The sequence below is a fragment of the Lates calcarifer genome, linkage group LG23 (genome assembly GCF_001640805.2).
Source record: "Lates calcarifer isolate ASB-BC8 linkage group LG23, TLL_Latcal_v3, whole genome shotgun sequence".
Taxonomy (NCBI): Eukaryota; Metazoa; Chordata; class Actinopteri; family Centropomidae; genus Lates; species Lates calcarifer.
In genome coordinates this window covers 8,706,370-8,733,527 of record NC_066855.1, presented here as the reverse complement: position 1 = coordinate 8,733,527, position 27,158 = coordinate 8,706,370, and the positions used below count along the sequence as shown (strand labels likewise).

At 40.7% G+C, this 27,158-nt stretch overlaps 1 protein-coding gene and 1 long non-coding RNA gene across 3 annotated transcripts; one reads left to right on the top strand and one right to left on the bottom strand.

The window, feature by feature from the left end:
• Window positions 1–1,194: 1,194 nt before the first annotated feature.
• LOC108884475 (uncharacterized) lies at window positions 1,195–19,670 on the bottom strand. 2 transcript variants are annotated; one of them, XR_001961063.2, is made up of 5 exons: window positions 19,256–19,670; window positions 17,619–17,996; window positions 17,357–17,411; window positions 14,707–14,756; window positions 1,195–1,299 (listed from the first exon to the last, which is right to left on the bottom strand). It is a non-coding gene; the product is annotated as an uncharacterized LOC108884475 (long non-coding RNA). The 2 variants fall into 2 exon arrangements; XR_001961062.2 differs by lacking the exon at window positions 1,195–1,299 and having other exon boundaries at window positions 14,509–14,756.
• LOC108884474 (double C2-like domain-containing protein alpha) lies at window positions 4,162–25,340 on the top strand. Its single transcript, XM_018678377.2, has 11 exons — window positions 4,162–4,496; window positions 8,718–9,076; window positions 9,434–9,513; window positions 10,058–10,132; window positions 10,409–10,518; window positions 13,631–13,757; window positions 15,595–15,654; window positions 19,685–19,884; window positions 21,942–22,023; window positions 22,310–22,406; window positions 23,866–25,340. The coding sequence occupies exons 1-11, from the start codon at window positions 4,465–4,467 to the stop codon at window positions 24,000–24,002; spliced, it is 1,359 nt and encodes a 452-aa protein (XP_018533893.1). The 5' UTR covers window positions 4,162–4,464; the 3' UTR covers window positions 24,003–25,340.
• The last annotated feature ends 1,818 nt before the right edge of the window (window positions 25,341–27,158 follow it).

The following is a 27,158-nucleotide window of genomic DNA, read 5'->3' as shown; positions in this document are numbered from 1 at the left end:
ATTTCCTCATTTAGTTCAAGAAGAACCTTTGCGAGTTGAGGCACCTATGAAGTTATGCTCATTCCTGCTTTTTCCACAAAGTTAATGTTATCTGTCACAGCCTGCAGGCTTGTGTATATTACAGATCTCTGTGATATTGATTTTTGCAATATCACATTTGATCTAATAAGTCCTCAAATAGTAGGAGGCCTTTTTTTCCCCTTGCACACAAAATATTATTGTACATGATTGCATTACTCGGTCCCCCGCATAGTTTTAGGTACATGCTGTACGTTATTATATCAGCAGGTCAGAGGAATCTGTTGACATACACACAATCTTCATGCATAAATATACTACACACATTCACATTCCTTTATCATGGCGAAATATACACACATAAACATGCCTATTGTGGGGATCTGCACATTAGGCTGCAGGGCTCATAGGCTGCCGCACATCATCTGCACATGTCACAGTTGGTCATGCACTCATGTAAGCTTGTTCCCTGCCCTCTGTGACTGTTCCAGCAGCTCATCTCCATATGGCAACCAAGGCCGCTCACTGAATGACTCTGCCGTCAAACATCTCTTCAGTGCCTGTCTGTCACCGCGCAACATGTTTTCCTTGAGACACACTCCTTCGAAAAACAGCTTTAAATGAAACACCTTTAAGATATGTCCTGTGTTTGTTCTGTTCCTTCCATCAGACCAATTTGCATCCGCACGAGTGGACGTCTAATAATGTTTCCCTTAGTCAGAGACTCCCTTGTCTCTTGATGTAAAGCTCCATAGGGGATGAGTTGAAAAAATAGAAAGGTAACTGGGACAGCACCGAGGATGATTTGCAGTGAATAAAGGCACCTCCTATATGCAGTAATACAATACGAAGCTAATTTAGATGTTCAGCTCAGAGAAGCACATGCTTGAGGCAAAAACTTTCCTGTTTCCATTTATTGTTTCACACTCTCTTGACTTGACTTATGAAGTAATATTAAAAAAGGGTCTATATTTTTTCCTCAGGTGTGTGTTTCCTCTGGCTCTAGTCATTAGATGGAGGGAACAAACCCTGCGAAGACATTCCTGAGGAAGTCAGGACTTCATTGTGAATTCTCTGGTGGTTATTCTTCATCTCATTATTTATTAACTAGATAATCTAAAGTGATTAATAAAATTGTGTGAAGTGTTTGGTTGAATGGTATTACTCACCGAAGGCAGGCTACCCTGTTATCTTCACTTTGACAGAATTTCCATTTTTTTCTCAGGAAAACGCAGTCGGCACTTCACTTTTGTGAGGCTTATTAATCTCTTCGGCTTCAGACTGCAGAGAAATAAAAATGAATAAACACAGCAGGTCTAGAGTTAAGATTTAAATCCATGTTTCATGAATATGTTTTTTACAGTGTGTTGTCTCATCCTTTTTCAAAGGTTCTTCCCTTTTCTATAACTTTAAGCATTGATTATTGGATGCGGTCTCTGCCACTCTCCATTACAACAGCTGCTGTGTTTGTTATTTCAGTGTTACCATCAGACCCCCCCCCCCCTGCCCCCTTTTCATTTGTAACATAAAGGTGCACTCAGAGTGCTAGCATTTCCATTTCACACACTCTAAGGCCAGTGAATCATGCGATACATCGACATAGCTCATCTCATGAGTGATATTACTGAGGAAGCAGTGTGCTAGCGATGTGGGAAGCTTGAGCCCTTTTCTTTCAAATTGGTACACGATGACCTTGCAGTCACATGGCTGAGAGTCAGAGAAAAGAGGACCTTGGAGTTCTCTGATCATTTCTTTAATTCTGCTCAACTATGTTCGGCATTCTTTCATTATTACAGGAGGAGCAGTTTCCTTTTTATATGCTAATGAACCTAGTGGAAATGTTCAATATGTGTGATCTGTACAAAAACATAGTAAATCAAGTTTCATTTCTAAGCACATTTCATACACAAGGACACACAGATAGGAGCACAAGTACATTATATTGTATTGTATTATATTCATGTGGCATATATTACAACTGCCAACTGAAATAAGAATCAAGAAATCTGTATGAAATTGACTATGACATCACACCACATATTCATTGTTTACACAGTATATATTACTCTCATTACTCGCTGGACAAATTGTTCCTGTCATTGTTAGTTATCTGTCCGTACTGAGGCCAACTGGTTCGCTGATGTCATTTGTTCTTCTCAGAGCCATTGTGGACATTGTGGTCAGCTGTTTTCACCGAAGCGCTCGCACCCATCCGCAACATAATTGGTGTGGAGAGAGCATGTAACGACTATGCATTTATAATGAGGAGATTTTCAGTTCTCATAAACAGGAGGCAGGAGAGTAGAGATATGAGGAGGAGGAGGGAAGAGGGAGGGAAGTGGAATAAAGCCTGAAAAGGTGATATAAGGATTGAGGGGTCTTTTGACAGAGTTGGCAGCACAGTGGCTCTAAATTGCAATGTTTGTGTGTGTCTGTGTGGGTGATTGTGTAAATGTGTGTGGCAGTAGGAGTCATCCTTCTCTGGAGGCTTCTGTGCGTTATATTGCCATGTTAATGCATTCATGCATGTCTGCACTATGGCATCAATTTAATGGAGCCAGAACATACATGAGGGTGTGTATTCATGTGTGTATGTGTGTGTTTGTGTGTGTGACACTGAAAGAGAGGGAACTGGAGAGAGGGCATGAGATAAGAAAGGGGAGAGACATGAAGAACACCACTGAACAAAGACATCAAGCAATTTTTGAAGATAACACAAAAAAGCACCAGTAAGTCTATTCAACAGCCTGTGCTGTGTGACAGTTTCCCTCTCCTTTTTGTGGATAGACAGAGAGTTTCAGAGAGTGTGGACTTGAAAGTGAAAGAAAGAAACAAAAAAGAGAGGGACAAGTCGGATAAAAAGAGACAGAGAGACAGTGAGAACACCAATTTTATCCCTTCAATAGACACAAGGGGGAAATAGCATGTTTCCCCTTGTCTATCACTGACTCAAGAACCATTAGCCTAATTATATGGAAGAACTGAGACTGAAGAGACTCTTTCTCTTTCTCTTCCTCTCTCTCTTCTTCTTCTCTCTCTCACACACATAAACAGAGAGAGAGAGAAAGGCAGAGAGATTTAGATGCAGTGTATTAGTTTGGAATTAACATAGACAGAAAGATGGAGAGATTTAGTTAGATGTCATATGTTTTCCCCTAAAGTTAAGACAAAGCTCGCATTTAATAAGAGATGCTGTTTGTGTGTGTGTGTACTTGTATCACTACATTATGGGGACATAACTCATCTCACATAATCACATTATGGGGACTCATCTCTCTTCTTCACAAGGTAAATCAATGAAAAACAGGGCAATTTTGGTACAAGAGCGTCATTGGCTTAGTTTAGCATAAATATTCCATTTTGCCACCTATAGGGGGCATAATTCGTTCTGCAGAAGTACTAGATGTTGTCATGGATGTGTAGTGAGGACTTGTACAAAAATGTTTGTCATTCCTAGAGATACTGAGCTGGAAAGGGAGGTATGGGCTGAAACCATTTCTTGATGAACACCAGTTTATCCATCCTCCCAGGACATTTTTGCATCTTTTCCAGCTTGGGGTTTGGTTCTGGTTTCTGTTCAGGCACAATGTTACCAAACCTGGAAACCTTCCTGTGACAGCAGAACTTGAGAAAGCTCTGGATAAGAAATCGCTCTGGCACATACCTCACCCCTAAAACTGGGAGGGAAGGCTAGTTTATGTATTTTTTTTTAAATACATTTGAGACAAAATTGGAGGCCTAATGCTACATTAGTGCAATTAGCAGAATGGCAAGAACAGAAAACCTTCTGTTTTCTGTTTTTCCAAAGAAACAGCTTGTAATTCCTTTTAGATTAGTTGAAATGTTTCCAGTGGTGTAAATATTGGGTTTTATTTCAGTGTATCAGACAATACTTGTTTGTCGTGTAAATCCATTGTTGGTTTTGGTCTTTTAATGGGATTTTGTTGACATTTAGAAAAATATAGAGTATCACCAGCCTTATCTTTTAAGGCCAGTGTAAGTCTTCAGGGAATGTATGTGAAATGTCCTCCCAAGTGACAAAAACAAGTGTGTGTGTGTGTGTGTGTGTGTGTGTGTGCGGTGATGATGGGGGGGATGCAGGAGGGAGTGAGGCAAAACAGTCACATGCACAACAGACTGTCAAGGAATAACTCCCCGCTGCCTCTCTCTCTCTCTTGCTCCCTCTCTCCTTCTCTGTCTCTCTCTTCACTCCCTCTATCCCCCTCCTCCTCCAGCATGCCGCTCTCCTCTCTCCCCTCTCTGCTCCCCGTTTTCATCTCAACTTGAACTATTCGTGCATTTAATTTTTAATGATAAATGTAGAGCTGGCTCAGTCCCTCTCTCCCCTCTCTGTCGCTCTCTCTCTGTCTCTACTCTCTGCTCCTGTCTTCGCCACCTGTTAGTTAGTCTCCCTCTCCTCTTCGCACTGGAATCCCCTCTTTTTTTATGAGGAGTTTCACACTTGCGCTACCACTGAGGTAAGTTAACGTTATATTCTTTTATTCTGAAATGCATACAGGTAGACTCTGCTGCCAAGGTTGGAATTTTTGTCATTTATACGCATTTCTTTCCCTTTATTTCCCTGCAAAAAATACTCTTAAACCTCTTCTTCAGAAACATTTTCTTTGCTTCTTCACTCCCTCTATCTTTGTCATTACATCCTCAATTTACTAGTCTGTCTGATTGGTTCAGATATGTGTGTGTGTTTTCTTGTTAACTTAGCATGAGAGGATAAAAACTAATGCAGTGAAAACCAGACTAGCCAGACGGACACATTGATTCTGCATCATTTTCTCACAGCAAACGGGTGCAACATGTGGCAGTCTGTTTTTCTTTTTTTATCTTTTTACTTGCGCCTTCACTTTTTTTTTACACCTTCCAACACAAATAGACACGAAACACTCTCACACACAACCTCGTTGAAGTTTACTCATCCCTGACAGCCTGAAAATAACTTGGCTCTAATTGACAAGAGCTCACTGTCACTGTGGTTGGCTATCAATGATATGCTGACTATCAAGCTCTAATGAGTGGCTACAGTTTGTGCACTGTACTATACCATCTGCCTGTCAGCCGGCAGCTTGTTATTTAAAGGTGAAAGGAGCCCGCCGCAGGGGCCCCATTGTATGTAGGACACAAGAGAAGAAGAAGAAGAAGAAGAAGAAGAAGAAGAAGAAAAGCAGCTGAGAGAAAGAAATATCCTCACATACCTACAGGTGGAACAATGGTGTCTGAAAGAGATTGACATAGAGATAATGAGAGAGATAAAGAAGGGAAAAGAAGAGAGGAGGCGAGGATTGGAAAGTAAAGAAGGGGCGTTGAGGGAGAGAGCCCCCATGCCTGTGACATGACTCTAATGTAAAGTGAAGGAGCTAAAAGAGGAGGAGGGGAGGCACAAAGATATTCCTGACTGCTGGCTCCTGGCAGCTTCATTCCTCCCTCTTGTAGCTGAAACCTATGTAACCTTACGAATATGTGCACAGGTCGGCCATATATAATATATTGTACTGTATGTGGTTGCATAACTGAACAGCCACAGGGCTGCTGTATGCATTGTATCTGCTGTGGAGAAGTTAGGCCATTATCTTGTGGCTTATAGGAATTACGTAAAACAGTTCAGCCATGTGCTCCAAGGCTGAGAGTCATGCATGTAAACAAGAGTTAAAACCTATTAAGTGTGAGGGTGAAATCTGTGCCTTATTCATTTTGAGTGTGCACTGCCACACTTCTCACCAACCTGATCGTGATGAAAAGAGAAGATGAGAGAGATATTCCAGCTGGCAGCATGAGAGCGATCAATCATCAGCTCCCTGTGAGCCTCTGCTTCCCTGCTAGCTATGAGCCACCAGGCCTCCCGGTTGTACGTGTGCTGCTGCTTCTGCTAATGCTGCTGCTGGTGCTCAGGCAGCTCCAGCTTCCGGCCACATCCGCCAGAACTGGGAGGCGACTGACTGTGCACATTATATCAACACCACCGCTCACAAGTCTGCAACAGCTGCACAGTGTGCTTGTGTTTAGAGGGATGAATTAATGATCTGACAGAAAGTGAATCTGTATGTATATTTGTTTTGCACGCCTGTAAGAATGTATTGTTATCATTGTGTGTGCCTGCTTTGAGGAATTATATACTTCTCATAGGGACGATCATTAGTCAACTCATCCATGTTAATTAATCTCTCAATCAATTCTCATCATAATTATCATCATCACAGGGAGTTTCATTAACTTGTTTTCACCTTCTGCTTAATGTCTTCCAATTTTCTACTTTACTTTATTTCCTTCTGTGTGCAGCGTCTGTGTTGTTTTATTGTTGTGGCTGACTTAAATGATTTGGCTGTGGCTGTGATAAGGTGGTTTTTCTTCTTCTACACATTCATGTGGTTTTAACAAGAAGCACAGAACCACAGTCCTGTTGCGCAAGAGTCTGAGGTTAGCTCTGCACTTCTTAGTTGAACAATGTTGAACTCTGACCAGCTCCTTTGCTTCAGAAGTCATTATTGTGGTTAGCACCAAAATGGCCGCTGCCGGTTCTCGCAAGCGAGATGTCTCATTTTCTGTAACAGAGCCAACACTCTGTCAAAATCCTTTTCAGTCAAATGAGTTGAGGAAGTTTGCAGGCTGGCACACTGTGGTGTGTTTCAGAAGTTTGTTTCATCTCTGGCCAAGGGAAAGCTGGACGAGCTGCAGTGTGCGTCGGCCGCTGTTGTGCTCACAGCGGAGAGACTGGACCATACATGACAAATGACCGTCGCTACCTGTAATTCTGCTGAAGGTCAACAGTCAGAGGCAACAGTTTCAGAGCCAGCTTCTGCCAGGGTGCCATTGGTCATATTGACTTCATCTTAATGACTGAAGGGTCTGAAATTAATCTATTTACTAGTTTTGACCCCCCAAACAGAGGTTGGTGGAAAATGAGGTCACAATCATTAAAGCTGTGTAGGATCTAAAACATGCATCATTATTAAAGGAATAGTTCAACATTTTCAAGTATTCAGTCTGATGCTGTTAGATGAGAGTTCGACGAGAAGATCAACACCACCATCGTGTCTGTATGCTGAAAATAAAGCTGGCAATGGCAAAGTTGTGGTTTTGCAATGGGTTACGTACCAGACTATAACTGAGAACTTTAGAGCTGCAGTTAGCTTTTGGGAGTTGTGTGAGTACCAGTTTTTATGCTAAGCTAAGCTAACCAGCTGCTGGCCATAGCTTCAGTACAGTACAGACATGAGAGTGGTGTTACTCTTCTCATCTTAATTCGTCAAGAAAGCAATCAAGTGTAACTATTCCTTTAATATGGCTGCAGGTTAGAGATCGTCCACTCCACTAATGACACTAAGGCCTCTGTACACGAAAATACAAAATAGTCACCTGCAAATTTATAGGAGCTGAAGCCTTACGACAGCTCTAGGCATATTTTAGGATGTCAGTGGAACAGTTTGAGGTCCTGCTGGGGATGTTAGCACTACATCTGAGGACACAGAGGACCAATTCTGTGTGATTCGTTACCTTTAAGTGCAGTGCGAAAGCATTTATGACAAAAACAACAGTCTGAGAAAATATAGTGATGTGCAAATTATTCACATGAATAAATGTCCCCATTGTGTAAAGACCAAGGGGATCATCTACTGTATAAAACACTTATCTGATTTTCCAGTTTTTGTGGAGTTTACTTTCAGACCCTTCAATCTCCAGACAAGTCAATATGACCTCTATTCCCAACCTTTAACTCTCCTTATTTAAATCCTCTCCAAAAATCGCAGATATTCAACTAACTGACAACACAGAGGAAGTGCAAATATTCCCTCCTCAGTTTCAATCGATTATTGCAGAGAGAGCAGAAGGTAGTTCGGGGTGGGATTTGTTCAGAATTGAGGACAGAACGCCCCCTCAAGGCCTGCTGTCTTTAGACAACAAAAGCTGTGAGATATTTGTAATCCACCCCCCTCTTATTTATTTTGGGAAGAGAGCAGACACATCAGCCTTGTGGTCAACTGCACTCCCTGCTGCCACAACTTTATATAATCATCTGGACTCTTCTCTCCGTACGAAAACATTGACGAGCGATCTACCCTGTAAAGACTTCATCCCATAATTACCTATCTGTCTACAGAGGATTGTTAAGCAGTTTAGATAACATGCGTGCCTCTGCGGCTCACACACACTGCAATTTCATCAAGGATGTTTAGGATTCGGGGGAGAGTTCTATTGTCCATTATCCTTTATCCTCCCTGATAGGCTTGAGTTTATTCAGATATATTCATTGAGATGCAAATTTGTTCACATCCTCTGCTGTATTTTGTCATCTTATGAGTAATGTCTTTTTTTTAAAAAGAGTTCTAATTATGTTGAGGAAGTTTTTTGCGCGAGAGCAGTTTGACATAAAAGCCTCCTATCACCAGTTCTTCTTTTTGACCATATGGCAAATGAGAAACTTCTATTAGGTGCGATGATATCTCAGAGATGGCCAAATGCAGGAAAAGATCCTATTTATCAGAAGCCATCTTACTGAGCTCACCTTGTGACACTTGATATTGCAGAAGAGAAATTGGGAGCAGCAGCTCATATCTGCGCATCAATTTCTTCTCTCTTGCTTTGGCTGAATGCATTCCAAATGCATTTCAATTGTTGCATTGTTAAAAGGAAATGTGATTTAATTTTCTAACTCTTCCTCCCTCCCTTCTCTGTCTCTCTCCCTGTAGCCCTATGACTGTGCGAAAAGGAAAACGTTTAGGCATCTCCATCCAGGAGCACATGGCCATCGACGTCTGCCCGGGCCCCATCCGCCCCATCCGTCAAATCTCTGCTTACTTCCCTCGCCTCTCGCCCACTTCCTCCTTCTCTGAGCCGCTCTCGCCCAATCAGGTGGCGGCCCCCACCGCACTCAGCCCCAGCAGTGTGGGTCAAGGTGGAGGGACCGTTGGAGCGGGGGGAGGTGGAGGGAGTGGCGGCCTATTGTCGCCGTTGTTGCCAGGGGGCGCGGGCGGAGGGGGGTCACTGTCAGCCATGAGCAGCATGGACACCTCCATCGAGATCGACAGCTGTGACAGCGATGATAACAGTGAGTCACCTGAAAGTAATGACCTGGTTTCACTGAAGCTGCCTGAGCCAAAGAATAGGAGCTACCTCAACACTGAGCTTTGCTAACTGTCCTCTGGCCATAGTTATATGTTTACCAGTTTCAATCTACTTCTCACACTCTTTTACACTCTATTCACAAGAAAGCCAATAAGCATATTACTCTATTGGACTATTCCTTCAAACTAACAAAAAGCGTCTGTTTAAGTGCCTAAATTGAGGCATTAGACTTGCTCCTGCTGGTCTTTGTTCCAGGCAATAAAGTCATCAGGACAAAATCAATTAACCATGTAACTGACACACTTTTTTTGTGTATGACTTTTTATTAACTGCCTTCCAGCCTCCCTGGGGACTTTAGAGTTTGATCTACTGTATGAGAGAGCCACCAGCTCCTTACACTGCACAGTCCTGAGAGCAAAGGTAAATACTGTCCTCTGGAAACCCCACCAGAGCCACCACAGGTAGTTGTCTTGTAGCAGTATAAAGTCTGTAAATCTAAAAAGAAATCCAGTTTTTAGCAATGCTAGTATCTTGGCACTAGGAATAGTAACTTCTATCTGTATAACTGAAATATCTCAATGCATAGATGAGGCCATTAAATTCTCCATAGACATTTGTGGTGCCAAGAGGTGACTTTGGTAAAAATGACCCCATAGGTCACCTGTACAAGCAGCTTTTAAGGACCCATAGTTATATTTCATTGTTAGGTGACCCCTTGTAATCATGACAGGAGCAAAAGAGGAAGTCAGGAGTATATAGAGGGACAAAGTTTACGTTAGGAGGAGGTTGGAGTGGATGAATGCATCGATAAAACACAGGAGTTGATCACCACCGTTTGTTTCCTGTGTGAATCTAATAGTCAACAAATGTTAACTGTAGCTATCTGTCAAATTAAAACTTCCCTGCATCCCATCTAGCCTTTGTGCTTTAGACATCTTATAACTTCTTTTTCTGTGTCTCTAAGGGTCTGAAACCAATGGATTTCAATGGTTTGGCTGATCCTTATGTCAAGCTGCATCTTCTGCCAGGAGCTTGCAAGGTCTGGTTTTATAAACAGAATATAGTTTCGTCCCTGTCTTTTGCGCTGCAGTTGGAAAAGACCTTCAGAAAAATGCACCCTTAATTTATGCTATAATGTCTGAGTTGCATCATGAAAATGCAAGCACAGACCAGTAAATCTGCGCTAAAGCAAAGTGACCTTGTAGCTAGTAAGAACTTGTTTTCCTGTTGAGGTTGTTTGCTGTCTGTTTGTAGCTCTTAGAAAATACTCTGAGTTACATTATTGTTCTCCTCCTCTCTCTGCTGTGATGTACAGGCCAATAAACTGAAAACCAAGACTGTTCGCAACACGCTGAACCCTGTGTGGAACGAAACGCTCACCTACTGTGGAATCACAGAGGAGGATATGTACCGAAAAACACTGCGTAATGCCGTGAGCTTCTCGTATTTATGTCCTCCTCACTTCTTGCATCTCTGTTATTTCTTTCCCATCAGAAAGCTGACTCCCACTTACAAAGGGTTTCTTATCATCTATCTCAAACACAGGGTCTTCTGCGGTCGGTTTCAAGGCCTTTATCCTTTCTCTTCACTATGTTCCCTCTTTCCTTCCATCTCCGCTGATCCACCTCACCTCCATTCTTCCCTGTCCTCACATCTCTCCTGTCCACAAGGATCAGAAAAGATCTCCCCTCATTCCTTCTAAACCACCCCTTCCTTTTTGTCTTTCTTTCCATCCGTCTCCCTGCCTTTCTCTCATTCCAAGTTGCAGTGACAGATTGAGGTCAGACTAAGCACCGCGGGGTGTTTTAATTTCATTGACCCCTCCCTCCCCCTTCAGAGGTGACAAAAGCTGTGAATTGTCTCTGCCTTGTGACTAAAACTTTGCCACGGCACACGTGGGAGAGGGATTTAAATAGGATGGACTGTTGATCTCTCGGGGGAAATTAAAGAAACTGGCCCTAACACTGGCCTGTGACACTGTTAATTCAACAAAGGCGTTTAAAGATCTGGAGACAGGAAGTTTGACCTATTGAGACATGTTAGCATGTAGAAGTTTTCCACTGCAGTGCACTGATGTTAAAAATTCCCTGCCAAGTTATTTTTATCAGGGACTGAACATGACCACCTTTTTATATCTGCATAAATCTTTAATAGGATTAATTCATCCAAAAACAGTTTAATATATTTCAGCCATCCCCCCAAAAAATAAAAATAAATAATAAAATAATTTGGTGTATGTCCATCAGAATGTAAGTAAAAGGATTTCTTTACTGAATTTCAACAGTTCCAGTACAGAAAGAAATCCATCACAGAAAAAGGAGATTTTCCAATTTCTCTACCGACAGCAGTTTCATCCGTCCAGAACCTAATGCAACCACAAGATATGCCACAGCTTTTTTTTTTTTTTTTTTTTGAGAAACTGGATATTTTTACTTTTTCAACTTCAAACTCACTGCAGCAGGCAACAAACTTCAACCTATTCTCTGAGAGTTTGCAAATCTAAGTTGCCACTGCATATTTATATTCCCTTATAATGACATTAAGTTGTGATTTACAATATTTTCTTTCTGTTTTATAATGTCTTTTTATATAATTCACAACTGTCTGTAGGGTATTGGCTAATTAGTATTTGCATAATATGGACCTGAGGGTATGGAAGCCCATTTCTGCCAACAAAGGAAAAGAAATAGCTGACTTTGATTTTTTGAGTTACTGTGGTTCGATATGATAAAAATAGATATGACGTTCAAAATTTGTCTTATTAAATAAAAATAATGAAATAATAAATATTTTGAATTGGTGTCTCATAATTTTGACCTATTCCCTCATAGTTCTGACATAGCAAGTTAATATTTTGATATATTATACGTAATAAGATAATATTAAAAGCCTATGAAAACACTAAGTCAACATTATGAAATACTGAGATATTATTACATAGTTTGTTTCTTATTATCTCATAGGTTTGACTTTCTATTTTATAATTTTGACTTAATCATAAAATTTTTGACATATTACCTCATCATTTTGAGTGAGACCAAATGCCTTATCAAAAAAAAAAAAAATCATATATAACTTTTCATCATTTTTTTTCTTGGCAGAAATGGAGTATCAGTATCAGTAAACATTTTTATTTACATGTCTGACATTGACATTTAAGTGACAGCATGTGTGGATTATATTTCTCACCCTGCTTCACTGACATCATGCAAGAATCTTGATACAGGGAATATAAGCTGTCACAGTGACAGTAAAATGTGTATATTACTTCATACTGTGTAAAAACGCTCTTTGACCCATTGTACCCTCACTCACCACTCAATCTTTGAGCCCTTTAATCACACATCCCTTACTCATACAACTGTTGCACCATCCTTCACCTCTCAGCACTGACCGACTTCATCTCTCTTTATCCTCTTTTGCTTTCATCTTTCTCGCCTCCCTTTTTCTTTCCTCCGTATTCACTCTTTATTATTTTCATTGCTATTCAATTCTGAAGAGTTCAGGTCTCCTTTTGGCAAATAAGCTACTAGACAAGAAATTACCTCTGGGGATTTCAACCCATATCTGGTTTCCCCAGGCAACTGGCCCCTAGCACCTTCTGCATTTCTGCAATGTAATGTATTATTACCGGAAACTGAAGGCAGCAGGTGACTGTAAGGTTTCATTCCTTTGGTTTGGAATTCAGTTAGAATTCAAATAAAACAGCAGATGAAGAGGCAACGTGTTCATATCTGTATTTCTCCTCTTCGAGATTGCATTCCTAATTTACTTCTATTTCGTTGCATGCATTTCAGTCACATTTGCATAACAGACAGAAAAAAGCAATCACACTGGATCCAGTTAGCCTGTAGCATACTGATTCTTCACTTCTGCCTATAGACGCATACATTGGTGTGCATAAATGACTCTTCATAGACACAGATTTAAATAATTTCTTCCGTTTTTATCTCCAACTCTCACCCACGTCACTCCATCCTTCGCTCTGCGGCTTTTGATTTCACATGTGCAGCCTCCCTCCATCTCCTTCTCTCCTCTCTGCTGCTCCCACCCACTTATGCATTTCGGGTGACATTATGGCAGATGTAAAAGTTTTCCAGGCCCATAAATATGTATTGACTTAACCCTGCACTTTCACACTATCTGAATTCCCACGGGGAGGAAAATGGTAATTACTTGTACAATGTGTGTATACAGATGCCGGGTGTATACGTGGGTGATTTTTCTGACTGTGTGCTCTTTAATTCAGGTCAGGTTTCTCTCAGCAATTTCCTTCCCTTCCATTATGATGTTGCCACAACATTAGGAATAATTAAATGAGTCATGAAATGTGACTTTGTTTGACTACCGCCCTCCCTCACGAAAGAACACTTCATGAAATCTGTCTACTTTAAATTTTCTGACTTTGTCTCGGCCTCGTGAATCAGCTTCTCTTATTTTTACTCATGTTTCCCTCTCTCCCAATCTTTGCCTCTCACTATCTCTCATTTTTAAACTCCCCTCCCCTCACCCCCTCTCCTCTGTCTCTCACTCCTAGGGTGTCTGTGTGCGATGAGGACAAGCTGACACATAATGAGTTCATCGGAGAGTCGCGGGTGGCCCTGCGCCGTGTGAAGCCTGACCAGACCAAACACTTTAACATTTGTCTGGAGCATCCACCTCCTGTGAGGAGAAGAGATGGAAAGGCAGAAAGAAAAAAGAGGGATAGAAAAGAGACTAAAAATAAGGGAAAGAGGAAAATGAATGTGTTTGAGAGAGATAAATGACTTGAGGTTACAGTAATATTCAATATATTAAGGTTCCCTGTCCGACTCATATCCTCATCTTTTAAAGTAGAAAAAAATATGCGGGGGGGAAACAACAAGGGAAGAGCAGGAAATTGTTTACGTGCCAACAGGGAGGCGTTAAAAGGTCGATACTTAGAAGACATACCAATCCATTCTAATGACGACCACACACCTGGGTCTCATATAAAACACCAACATGTCTGCACAATCTCTGGAGCATCATTAGAAAAAGAGCTGGAGAGATGCTTCCTAAAAGCCTGCTGGAAAAAACGTCCTTAAATATCTCAACTCATCCAATCTCCTAACTTGATATTAAAGACTATTAAAGATATTTGAGAGCAAACAGCAAATAAACAGGCTGATTTTCCTGCAGCATAAACACATAATCATGAACGCAAACATCCCCCAGATGTGTTTGTCTGGCATTTTACAGTCATTTTACAGTTAAACAAACAACTAAGATAAGAGAGATAACAATACAGTTAGAACAGCAAACTAAAATTGCATTTGTACGACAAATATTGAAGTTGCACTGGCACCACTTTCTAACACAGCAGCTTTGTACGTTGTGACTAATGGCTTTATTAAAGGTTTATATATATATATATATATATACATATATATATATATATATATATATACCTGTATATGATTTGAAAACCATGGGCATTTATCTGCAGCTCTGACACCCTCTGGTCTTCAGAGAAATCTTTCCACAAGATTTTGGGATCTGGCTGCAGGCATTAGCCTCAAGAGCTTTAGTGCTTGTAGATGGGTGATGAAGCCTGGCTCACAGCAGTGATAAAATGCATCCAAAAGGTCTTACTTGTGGTTGAGAGCAAGGCAGTGTGTTGTGCCAGTTCTTCTACACCAAACCTGGGAGAAGCCAAAAGAAAATGAATTTATTGGCCCGACTTTGTGCACAACGGATATTGTCATGTTGAGACAGGAAAGCAGCTTCACTAGTGTTGCCACAAAGTTGAAAACACACTGTTGACTGTAACATTATTATGGATGCTGTGGCTTAATTGCAAACAAGGGGCCCAAACCAAGAAAAACACCACCCAGATGAAAAGTACACAAAGGAATCAAGGCAACAGTGATACTGATGCTGGCCTACTGACATAATTGAAAGGATTATTTCTTACTCAGAATGAGGAATATCTGGTAAACAGAGGACAGGGGATCATGTCTATTCTTAAACCCCACAAATAGCTTTTTGTGCAGACTAAATGTCAGCTGGGTCACACGTGGGAAAAGGGTACACAGAGATTGGAGGAATAAAAGGTGTGGAAAAAGAGTGAGAGGAGATGGGGGGTGCGTCAATAGAGAGAGAGAGAGCAAGTGAGAGAAGATGAGAAACAAATGGATTAAAAAATAAAAGTGGTGGAGAGTGGGGGACATGTGTGTGAAAAGAGGCAGGAGGTGTGCCAGGTTTTTGTTCTTTATGAGTTGGAAAGGGCTGCTGGTATTAAATTGGCCCTCTGAGGCCGGTGGCCACTCTGCGATCAAAAGCTAAAGCCCCTCTGTCATCCTGCAAACCAGACGCTGTGTCAGACCTGTAATTTTCAAAGTGGTCTCACCCTTGACACAATGCATCCATTCCTTTCTCCTCATCCTTTCCCTGCTCTGAGCTGCTTGTACAGCTTTACTGTCAGTTACATCCCTTATTATTTACCTTCTCTCTCTTCCTTTTTGCTCTCTGTTCATCCAGCTGCCATCACCGACTGCGATGAGCACAGCCCTGAGAGGAATCTCCTGCTACCTGAGAGAGGTGAACACATGACTCCTCTATCTGTTTTGGTCAACATGACCCTCCCTCTGTCTGTCTGTCTGTCTGTCTGTCTGTTGACTTCCAGTGTCCTTTCAGCCTGTCTTAAAGGGCTACAACCAGTTTTTGGGACCATCGCTCACCTCATCCATTATGGAACTAAACTCCAAATAATTAGATAGATCTGTTCTGCTCCAGCACACAGACTACAACAAGCATTATCCTAAACATTTATGAGAATATCAGTAAGACAAAATCTTCAATTACCTGCACAAAATTTAATTAGTGCCTAATAAGTATTACACAAATGGATTAAGTTAAATTCAATTCAATTTTAAACAATTTAGGTAATTGATTCATCACTGAAGTCCTTTGTTAAGCAATTGGCTGCTTCACTCTGTATTAGGATGAATTCTGGATACTTGACATAACAGCCATTTTAATTTACGTTCTCTACTGTATCTATTTTCATTCATCTCGGCAAGACATGAAAATCAATTAGCCAACTCACTTGAGTCATGTTATCCATTTAACCAGCATTAATTCATAATTGTGAAGTAATTAAGTGCAGTAAATCTTCAAATTGTATGATGAGGAAATTAATGAAACAATAAAGGCTGCCTGATGAATAAGTGGGCTTTTAGCTGGTTTAGCTGAAGTGGGCCAATGTGCTAATTATGTATACTGTTTGACAGTTAAATCTGCAAAAAACAATTGCAAGAAGACATTTTTAAGTATAGCTACGTCTAAAAAGCTTTATTTTCTTAAAATAACTAAATAAATGTCAATGCAGTAAGAGTACGTCATTTTGTTTAAAAATCTAAAATCTCTTAAAAGAAGACAAATTATGAAAATGTGAACATGGAAGAAAGTATTAGAAACTACATAGAAAACAAGTCAGATTCTTTCACTTTTATTAAAGAAAAAAGGCTAAAATAATGATAATCAGCAGCTAACATTAGCCCCCACAGGCTGAGATCCTATGAGTTCCACCTTTAATTCATAAGAATGACGCACATTTTCTTTCACAAGTTTTATATATGTATATATATGACACTTGTAGTAAAAGAGAGGAAACTTGTGAACACAGTGGTCAGGTCCTTTAATCAAAATTCCAATCACAGAGCTGTTTTAAGTTCCTTAAGACACACAGATGATTTTAGAGCCAATCCTCTTATCATCTATTGGGTGAATTAACAAAGGGGCCAAACCAAAGGGCCAGTGTAGTCCTTTCACTTCATTAAGATAACTGCCTCTGTGTTTCTCTCCAGATTCAAGGTTGTTTTATGTGCCTGCAGATCATCTAGCCTGTTCTCGCTGTTGAAAACCCACCCACAAATTCATCTCCTTCCCATTCATCTGTCACTGTGCGTGTGTGGCTCCACACTGATGCTTGTTTATTTCCACCTCCCTAATGAGTTGCTCTCTATCGATCTGTGAAGGTCTGAGCTGTTTTATTACCAGATACCTGGTACAAATTGTTCTCACTAATTGCAAGTTTGAAAGTCTCCTACTCACTGACGACAGATGGCGAACTGGGCTTTTGGCAGTAATGATAATTCCCAAAGAAAAACAGAGAGGGGGAGATGGGGGAGAAAGGCAGGAAAGAGAGAATTAGGGGGAAATAAGGGGGAAGCTGTTGAGACGATTAGAAAGAGGGAGGGAGGAGAACGCAGGATTGTGGGGCGTGTGGCATATTGATTACCTCGGCTGTGTCCACCTTTCGCCTGAAGATAAGACTTAATGAGAGATGGAGAGATCTAAAGGAGAGGAGAGACATTTAGTGAAAAATACAATACTGGAGTGAAGGAACTCATTTTATATTAGTTACATTACAGGCAATAAAACAGAACATTCTCCACTTTCTGTGGAGAAGCATCAAAAATAAATTGGTAGAAAATCATGCACCTGCAGTGATAAAAATCCTGAAATAGCAAACGTGCGTTTCTCCCTATAAATACACATACATGTATTGGTGCTGTTGGCCATGAGGGTGAGTCACAGTCCTGTGAGAACATCGTCTTCCCCTTTTTCACCCTCTGCTGCTGCTTCCTTGCTTTCTTTCATCTGTCACTTTGAATCTACTCTGTTGTTCTGCTTGTTGTCAAATGCTTTGGTAACAGTTTGATGTTGTCCAGGGAAAATACTCAAGCCAGGAGCGACAAAATGCATTAATATGACTTAAAGGCTCGCGCTTCAGCTTTTCCAAGACAGGTCTTTGCCATTGGACCGACTGTGCTCCCGTTTTTGTTCTTGGTGACAGTGATAGTTGGATCTGTCTCTGAGCTGTGGCAGATGAGCTCAAATGTTAGATGAAAGTCGGTGTGATCTTTAGACGAGTCTGCCTATGAGACAAAGAAGAGAGATTAGCCACATCACAACAAATAACACAATGTACAGGAAAAGCAAAACTATGTAACCTTTGAAGGGAGAAATGACACACTGTTTGCAACCTATAAATGACAGTTATTGCTGCATAACGAACATTATGATGACTCTTCACTCATTACTGTTTGCAGTTATGCTGGGGTGGAGATAAAGTGTCTGGTCTTGGGTGGGGTTTGGGCCATTTTGTTGCATTGGACCAGGTCCAGGTTTAATTAGCTTAATTCTAAATGCAATTCCTCTTCTTATTTCTTGGGCATTATGTGTTGCAATTAGATAAGCAATTATGAGTGGAACAAGGAAAAGAGCGTAGACAATGCATTGGATTAGCCTGGAAAGCTAACAAAAACAAATGAATAAAGCAGAGACAGTCTGAGATGTTTTGGGTCACAAATTAGATTTAGTCTATTCAGGCTTTAAAGACATGGTGGGTATCAGCCAGTATTGTGTTTTAGGCCTGTACAGAAGTCTGCTGCTGCCACACAAAGTTTTTAACATTCATCCTGTCACTTGTGGCAAACCCAGACACCAGTTCACCAAAGGTTTGGCTTGTTTTAATATTTGCTGTGGTACTGCAGGCACTGGATGTCAATAGTTTATATTGACTGCAGCTTTAAACCCATAAATGGATTTTTCTGGCCTCTGTAAAAGCAACATTGACATATCATCACCTCATTAAGCTGATATAGGGAGCGTGTTAGCAAACAGTTGTTATTTGCTCATTGAACGGACATGGTGCAGTATTAGTGTTCATTTGAAGTCGTGTTTGAGTCCAATATTCACTGTCCTTTGTTTAACCCTTCTATAACTCCTAAGGGAAATATCTGGCTCTTTAGCTGCTGAACGCTACAAATATGCTCACCAGCTAGTCGCTAACTGCGTTGGTCTTTTCTCACTGAGCAGGTGGGGTATTTTGGGTTTGGGCAGTTGGATACAACGCCATGACAGTAAATTAAAACAGTGAAGTTACGAGCCATTAAACAATGAGTTTAATGATGCTATAAAGGTCTGTAGAGCTGAGAGGAAAAGCAGAGACAGGTGATGAGTCTCTGGGGGTTCATCACTATTTGCAACCCCGCTACAGATTACACATTTTCATTTCCCCCACAAGTAATAAATAAAATATTGATTATGGCAGCTTTAAAGAACAACTTGCAGACACAAACCAAAACAGAAAGGTTTAGCAGTGATAATTTCAGAATAAAAAGAGCATGCTTACAAGAACATGAGAAAACCTCAAAATACACTAGAGGCAGGAACACTAGGAAAGTGCTGCAAAATCCTAAAGCAGAAGCACAAGATACCTGAAGGAAAAAATCAGACAAACTGGCCAGAGAACAAAGAAATGCTGCTTGTATATATAGTCCAAGTTGATTAGGGATTACGGTGCAGGTGTGGAGAGGCTGGCTGACTGCTGATTGGGTAAGTGGGAACAGGTGAGGGGATGAAACACTGGAGGGAAAAACACACAAAGACAGGAAGCAAAACCATAATGGACACAACAAATAAAGTCATTTCAAAATAAACCAGGAAATAACACAAAGTCATGGGAGTCACACAGGGGCAGATGACATGATGTACCACCTAGACAAGCAGCTAAAGCACCTTTTCCCTATTTTTTTTCTGTTATATCCCCTCTCTCCTTCAGTGGGAGACGGAGCAGCAGAGAAGTCTAGAGGAGAGAGGCCGTTTGCTGCTCTGCCTGCAGTACCTCCCCCCAGCCAGTGATGGCGATGTGAAGGGCGAGGCCAAGGAGAGGGCTCGCGGCGGGCTGTGTGTTGGCGTCAAACGCTGCGCCCACCTAGCAGCCATGGATGTCAACGGCTACTCAGACCCCTATGTTAAAACGTAAGGATGCCGTCAGACCATTCCCTGAAAGCCATGGGATTTACATGCGTAGCTCTGTTTGATGAAATAAAACTGAGGAATGTTTATGAAAGGTTTTATGAACCTTAATGAAAAACAAATGATTATTTAACTGGCAACTGGACACATTTAAAATGATGAATACACAGCTTAGACTGATGCACTGTCAGTTCGCAATCCTCATCTCAGAGCAATTTCCACATGACCTATCCAGCGCCAATTTCCCTCTCCACCTCTGGGTTTGGTCTTAACTGGCCATTGGCTCATATTGACCCCATGAATCACCATTTGTCGCCACTCATGAATGATTTATGGCTTGAGTTAACCCTGCGTATGGTAATGGTGACAGATGAAAGCAACTTACACAAGTGGAAGCTGCTGCGAAATATGTCAGTCATTCATCAAGATAATGATAACAGCTTGTGTGCATATTGGCAGCCTTCAAAATAGACTGAAAGGCAGTGGCATGATGTAATGTTATGGGCGTACTGTATCAGGGAGGAAATGCAAGAAAAACAGTTTGATGCTATTGTTAATGTCACTGAGGTCCTCTGGAGTTTCATTACTCACTGATGAAAGAAAAGCAATACTGTGTGTGTGTTTGTGTCTGTGCCACAGAGGGCAGGAAGGTCCCTGGGTTGAATGATGCACCCTGACAGTAACTGGACAAATGAGCTTTAAAGTCCCTCTTCTACTACACTAATACACACTGTTGCTTGAATGAGAAAAACACTCAACAACCTCCCATCACACACACATATTCATGCACACAATCTCCAATCTCCTTTCCCGTCATGCTACAAACAACTCAAGTTTTCTGCCTCCTTCTTTACGTCCACTGAACCTACGCGTACATCCCTCACACATCCACAGTAATACATCACGCACCTTGTTTCATTTTAGATGCGTGTTTGCATCTTTGCCCTTTGGCGGCAGCTTTTTCTCAGATGCTTTGTTGTGTCTGAGAGCGTGTGGGAACATACGCTCTGCGAGCTGTGGGTGGTGGGTGGAAAGCAAATGTGAATAGAGATTTTGCCACGCTCCTTCCAGCTGGCTTAAAAATATCCTGAGAATTTAATGACAGCTCGCGAAGGGATGCTGAGCTTTTTCAATCTGTGCTGTGTTGGTGAAGGAATTGCTGATCAGTCCTCACACTAACACAGGGTTAGTTTTAACAAATAATACACAAAAACCTTGGAGGGAATATGACATTTTGGGGAATACGGTTATTTGATTTCCTGCTCAGTTTAATATGAGGCTACAGCCAGCAACAGGTTAGCGTAGCTTAGCATGAAGTGTAAAAACAGGGTAACAGCTAGCACCGACTATGTCCACAGGCAACAAAGCCTCCCTATTGCCTCAAAAGAGTGGAAACCTGAAAAAATAGAACACAATAACAGACCGTTTAGCCACAATGTGACTCTTTAACATTTACTTCTGAGTTTTAGTGCTGCTGTTAGACAGATTTTTTCCCCCAATCCCTGTGCTTGTGCTAAAAGCTAACTGTCTCCTGACTGTAGCTTTGTATTTAAGCGTAGAGAGAGACCATCTCATCTCAGCCATGCTAAATGAGTAGATTTATTCACCTTCTTACAAAGAGTTCATTTTTTTATGATAATGTTCCTCTGGACAGAGCCAGCCTTGTTGTTTCCTGTCATTTCAAGTCTCTGTGCTAATTTAAGCTAAGCTAATAGGATTTCAACATACAGATATGACTCCTGACAAGAAAACAAATAGATAACAAGAAAACATATTTTATAAAAATGATGAGCCATTCCTCTAAGTGATTATGTTTTCTGAATCACCTGTCAATGTAGAAGTCACTATGAAGAAAGTAAAAAAGCGACATGACAGGGGAAACACAAAATCTATCCATCACTGACAACCATCATGTTCACAGTAGAGTGAACGTAATGATTATCCATTTGCATGAACTTCCTCTGACCTTTACATACACATTTTCCTCAGTGCTTTACTATTCCTTTCAGCAATACTGTGACTTTTCAGTGATAATGACCAGACCTATATACCTTTCTCAGGTATCTCAAACCAGATGTTCACAAGAAATCCAAGCACAAAACAGCAGTCATAAAGAAGACTCTCAACCCAGAGTTTAATGAGGTAGCTATCTATGTTTGTGTACGTGTGTGTGTATAACTGTGGGAATATTTGCAGTGGTTGAATGTAAATAGACAGCTCATTTAGACTTACACAATCCTCAGAGACACTATGCTGCATGCAAAGTTTCTGCAATTACAGTTTTATTTTTATTTATTACATATTATTATTATCCGCTGTCTCATTATTTTAGAGGTTCACAGAAGACGAGTGCTATATGTGTTAGGTGTGATCTTCTAACCTTTGTTCTTGCCCACTCATCCCCTTTGGCCCGTTTGTTTTCACCCAGGAGTTCTTCTATGAAATCTCCTTCTCAGAGTTAGCCACCAAGACCCTGGAGGTCACAGTGTGGGACTACGACCTGGGAAAGTCCAATGACTTCATAGGTGAGTTGACACCACAAGCTTTATGGCAGTTAATATTTTCCTGCTGGTGATTTCTGGATCACTGATTAACAGGCTGGCTACTTTATTAGCAGTCTAATAATGTTGTACCCATGGCAGATGTTGCCAAAGATATTTTAAGATCTTCTCTATTACCAGCTTTCATCTGAGCACAGCACTGGGTGTAATTTATGGGGTTTAGTGGCCAAAAGGGTGTCAGTGACATTTTGGCTGAAAATGAGCTTCATACCATAGTTGCTCTATGAGTGGGAGTCAGTAATTTTACAATTTAAATAACTTTTTGTCTATTTCTGTTTTTTCTAGGATCTAAGGATCTAGGATTAAAGTTTTTTCTTTCCTTCAGTGGTTAGAGTTTAAGCCTGGGGGTTACAATGTTTTTTTTTATTGTTTTCAACAAATCGGAATAAAAGAACAAAACCAACAGTTTGTTACTTTGTTTCTCAGTACTTCCACATTTCCCATTCCTGTTTGTGGCACTTAGCCTCAAGCCCACTTGTTTCTACTAATAAGATAATAGCATAGTTGTACTCTTATCTTTTTAGTACCAGTTTCCTGTATTGTGTTGCTTATGACTGTGCTACTTTATGTGCCTCTGCAAATTGCCCCTTGGGAACCAATAAAGTGCTGTGAATTAAAATGAATCTACTGGAGACAAAAATCTTTAAAAACAAGTGACAAATAGAGTATATAGCTGGGCACCACAGTTCTCAGCACACGTCAGTCAAACACAGCAGAAAATAGTATATTTTTGGGGGACTATTTTCATCTGTGGATTAATACACATTTTGTGCTCTGGTGAATATCTCCAGTATTTGTAAATATCCACGAGCATCTGGAATTGGACAACAGTGGAGTCGGTCACAATCAACAATCTCTGAGTGATGACAATGAGAGTAATCTGACCCAACTTTGTTCATTTTAGTTTGTAATTTCTGCTTTTTCCTCTTAAACTAATCCAGTTTGAAATTATAAAGATCACCTGCAATAACGACCTACTTTTCAAAAATGCTAACTTTTGTTGTGGGAACATTTTAAAGGGGTTACTTAGATTTTTTTTTAAATGCGCACAGCCCTTTATATCACTGGTTTAAACACAATTGAAGACTCTTTGGATCTCAACAGAGATGTAAATTTATTTCTGTCTATGAATGACTACAATTAGAGGGAAAATCAGGAATATGCAGTTACTATTGATGAAACACTACAGAAGAAAACAAAACAATGCAATAACACAATTTAAGATTTTCCACAGACCCAAATGTGTTGAAGCTACAACTAATTATGCCTACTCTTCTTACTTCATACAGCCTATTTGCATGAGTTAGTTATATTCTGATAATATATTTTCTGCTAATTTTGAAGCTTGCTCCTCTCTGTTAAACGTGCACTTTCCTCTCTAGTTATACTGACTGGTATCACTTTTTGTCTTTGCACTTGCCAGGGGGTGTATCCTTAGGGTGCCACTCTCAGGGGGAGACCCTGCAGCACTGGATAGACTGTCTGAAGAACAAGGGCAAGAAGGTGGAGCGCTGGCACACGCTGACCAACGAGCTCCCAGGATCCACGCTGCAGGAATGAACTGAGCCTCTCCTGCTGCACTTGGAGAGACCGCCTGAAGACTCGGGATGAGAGACGTTTCATCGCATGCTCTGAGGATTTTCTGCATGACTGTGACGGATTCATATCCTATTTACTTTGTGTCATAAATGAGTTCATAATTCATAACAACAAACCCAAAGGGGTCACATTCAGAGATCAATACTCTAATCTTGGCTCTAACCGGACCTGATGCAAATGTGTGTTAAACCATCCCCACCATAAAAGCTACGAGTGTGAGAATTGTAATAATCATATTCATGGGGATCCACGTCCCTTTTGTGGGTTTTATGTTAATCTAAATGCTTCTCTGCGCTGCTTCAAACTGGTCAGATCTCAATCAACAAGAAAAATTGAAATCATGCGAGAACGTAAAACCAGAGAGAAAGTCGAGTTGCTCTGCAGTCCGACTCCCATCTCGTCCCCTCGTGTCAGGTTTGCTTGCTCTTATTACATTCGGCCTGTTCTTTTCATTAACTGCTGACATTAAAACTCCGACCATCTGTCCCACAGCGCGCATACCTCTCCCTCGCAATAATGTTCTGCCTAATGCTTCCGAAGATTTCCAAGTGGTCTTAATGCTGTCAGACGTTTTTGTATCTATTTATCATGATTGCCATTGGATCGCTTGCAGACAGCACAACCTAATAAGACGATTGGTTCTTCCATGTTGATGGTTCGTGTCAAGTTATTTGCATGTTCGGTGTTGACGGAGCAAAACTAAAAGACAAACACGCACCAGACTCTGCTGAAGGATGAAACGCTCATCATTGTGTTGCTCCTAATTCTCCTGAGGTGTGTTGCTCTGATTAACTAAAGAGGATTTTTGTGTCATACAAGGGTAACAGTTTTTTTATGTTGTTCACAGTTGTTTGATGTGTCAGCTCAAATATAGCTGCCAGTTTCTTGTTGACACGTTGATGTTAACCTAATTTTGCTTCACACTCCTCAGTTTGTAAGGAAGAGGATGGTGTTGTAATTAACAGAGAAGTTTCAGAGCAGAGAGTTGTGCATGGTCGTGCTCTGACAGTGAATAAAATCATTGGCCCCTGTTTAGAATCTGAATAACAAATGGTGTATAGAGCACAGTGTTGTCTGACAAACTCTCCATCGATGCTGCTTCACTATGGATTGCAGGTTTTATTTGTACTCGGTCTCGTGGTAAAAGAGGCATGCTGAAAATACCAGTGGTGTTCATATGTAAATATATATTGTGTTTCACTTGCTTTGGATGTTTGTCTTTTGGAACATAAACTGCGCACGGTTGTTTCTTTTGTTTGTTTGTTTGTTTGTTTTTCATAAAACATTCATATTGATTTACTCGCGTGCATTCCTGAATTTCTATTACATTTGCTCCATGGTCCCAAAGTGTCCCCTCTTTGAATCTCCAGTGTTTTTACTCACGGCTCTGAGGCGGTCCAGTAAAGCCAATGCTGCCACCTAGTCTTCAGGATCTGCAACTGCAGCCTCCTCTCTGACAGGAATGTGAGCAGAGGTGATCCAGGAGATGAGTCTGAGGAGACACAGGTGAAAAAGCATCAGTGTTAGTTTCATACTTTATGCTGTCACTTTTGTATAAAAACGCACCAAATCTCTGATTCTGTGTATACCTATGACTGGTAAGATTAAAATAAACTCCAGGTTTTACAACAACTTTAGAGGTAATAATGTGAATAGGCTGAAACAGATAATGCGACTTCCTTTAGTACTTTAGGCCAATTTGACACTTTGATCACATGACGATTAAAAGAACATAACCTGACTGGACAGGGGTCAGTTGATATTTTGGTAAACATGCTTCCACAGTATGCACAGATAGCTCGTCATGCTGTGAGGCTCACCACGAGCTGAGTGTCTGACTCAGAAGCAGAATCATGAATGTCAGGACAGAGGCTCTGTCTTTATGTTTTTAATAGGAGAGAGTGGTCAGAGAAATACTCAAAGCCCATTGCAGCTGTACGGTTTCTGATTATTACACAATTTCTCCTGAAGCTGTGAAATCAGAGAAGGCTTCTACTGTTTCATCTTAGTCACTGTTTGTTCCTCCCTGTGTGCTCAAACTTCAGCTGTCCTCTACAGCTCCTGTCAGTGATGGGAAAACGCTGCCTTCATGGTACAACTACCATTGTTAAAGTAGGCTCTTATTGCACTCTCCAAAAAAGCCAAAAAGTGTGTTGTCCACATTGACCATTGAACCATAATATGAAATTAAACAAATGAGTATAATTAGAATCAAACAAAAGTTCAGTCAAATGTAAATATTATGCACTGCATTATTTTTACCCCGACATATTTGGTATCTTTGGTAACGTTAGGAATTTAAGAAAAATCATGTTGAAATGTTTGGCTGCACAGAATGACTTGTACTGACCTGTCCACCAGCTGGACAGTGGAGGAGGTTAAACCAAGTTTTATACAGTGTGATGTAAAGAGAAAGACTGTCATTGATAATCCTTTCAAGCTGGCACTTACAGAGTCAAGGTTTAACTAAGAAAGGAAAACAAGTTCCTATCAAGTTGCACTCAGACTCCCAGACTCATCTAAACTCTACAGGTAGCAAACATAGAGGTTGTACACATACTGTCCTGTTAAAACTTTTAAGTCTGTCGTTTTGAGAAGTAATGAAGAAGTAATGAGAAGTGTTTATGTAAACATAGATACAGAACATCATGATAGTCCAGGTCTAGATGTAATAAAAACACGAATGAGTCATTGCGGATAAAAAAAAAAGGTATCTTATCTTATATGTTTTATGAGGCTGCAGGCAAGAGGATTGATCCGCTCAGTTTGTGATTTAAGCTGTAAGAAATGAGAGGGGACACCTGAGGACAATAAACGGCATCTTGACATCTTTAACAATACCAGAGATGGCCACCCAGTGATAAAGATGTTTAATTAAAATCAAATGATCATCAGTGTCAGAAAATGCAATAACATTGAAAAGAAGAGCTCATCAGGATATAATTGTATTGACAACATGATGGCCTTTAAAAAGTCAGTTACCTCCTTTGGAGATAAACAAACTGCCACAACTTACTACACAAAATAGTCAGCCTCTAGTGAGGCAGACAGATTTTAATATCAAAAGTAGTTATTTCTGCTCAGGGAGGATTAATTTAAAATCCAGCGGTTTAGCAG

Coding starts and splice junctions, on each gene's coding strand:
- LOC108884474 (XM_018678377.2), top strand. CDS start 4,465: ATGAGGAGTTTCACACTTGCGCTACCACTGAG. Junction 13,758..15,594: donor GTCTGGAGCATCCACCTCCT/GTGAGGAGAAGA, acceptor CTGTTCATCCAG/CTGCCATCACCGACTGCGAT. Junction 22,024..22,309: donor TCAACCCAGAGTTTAATGAG/GTAGCTATCTAT, acceptor GTTTTCACCCAG/GAGTTCTTCTATGAAATCTC.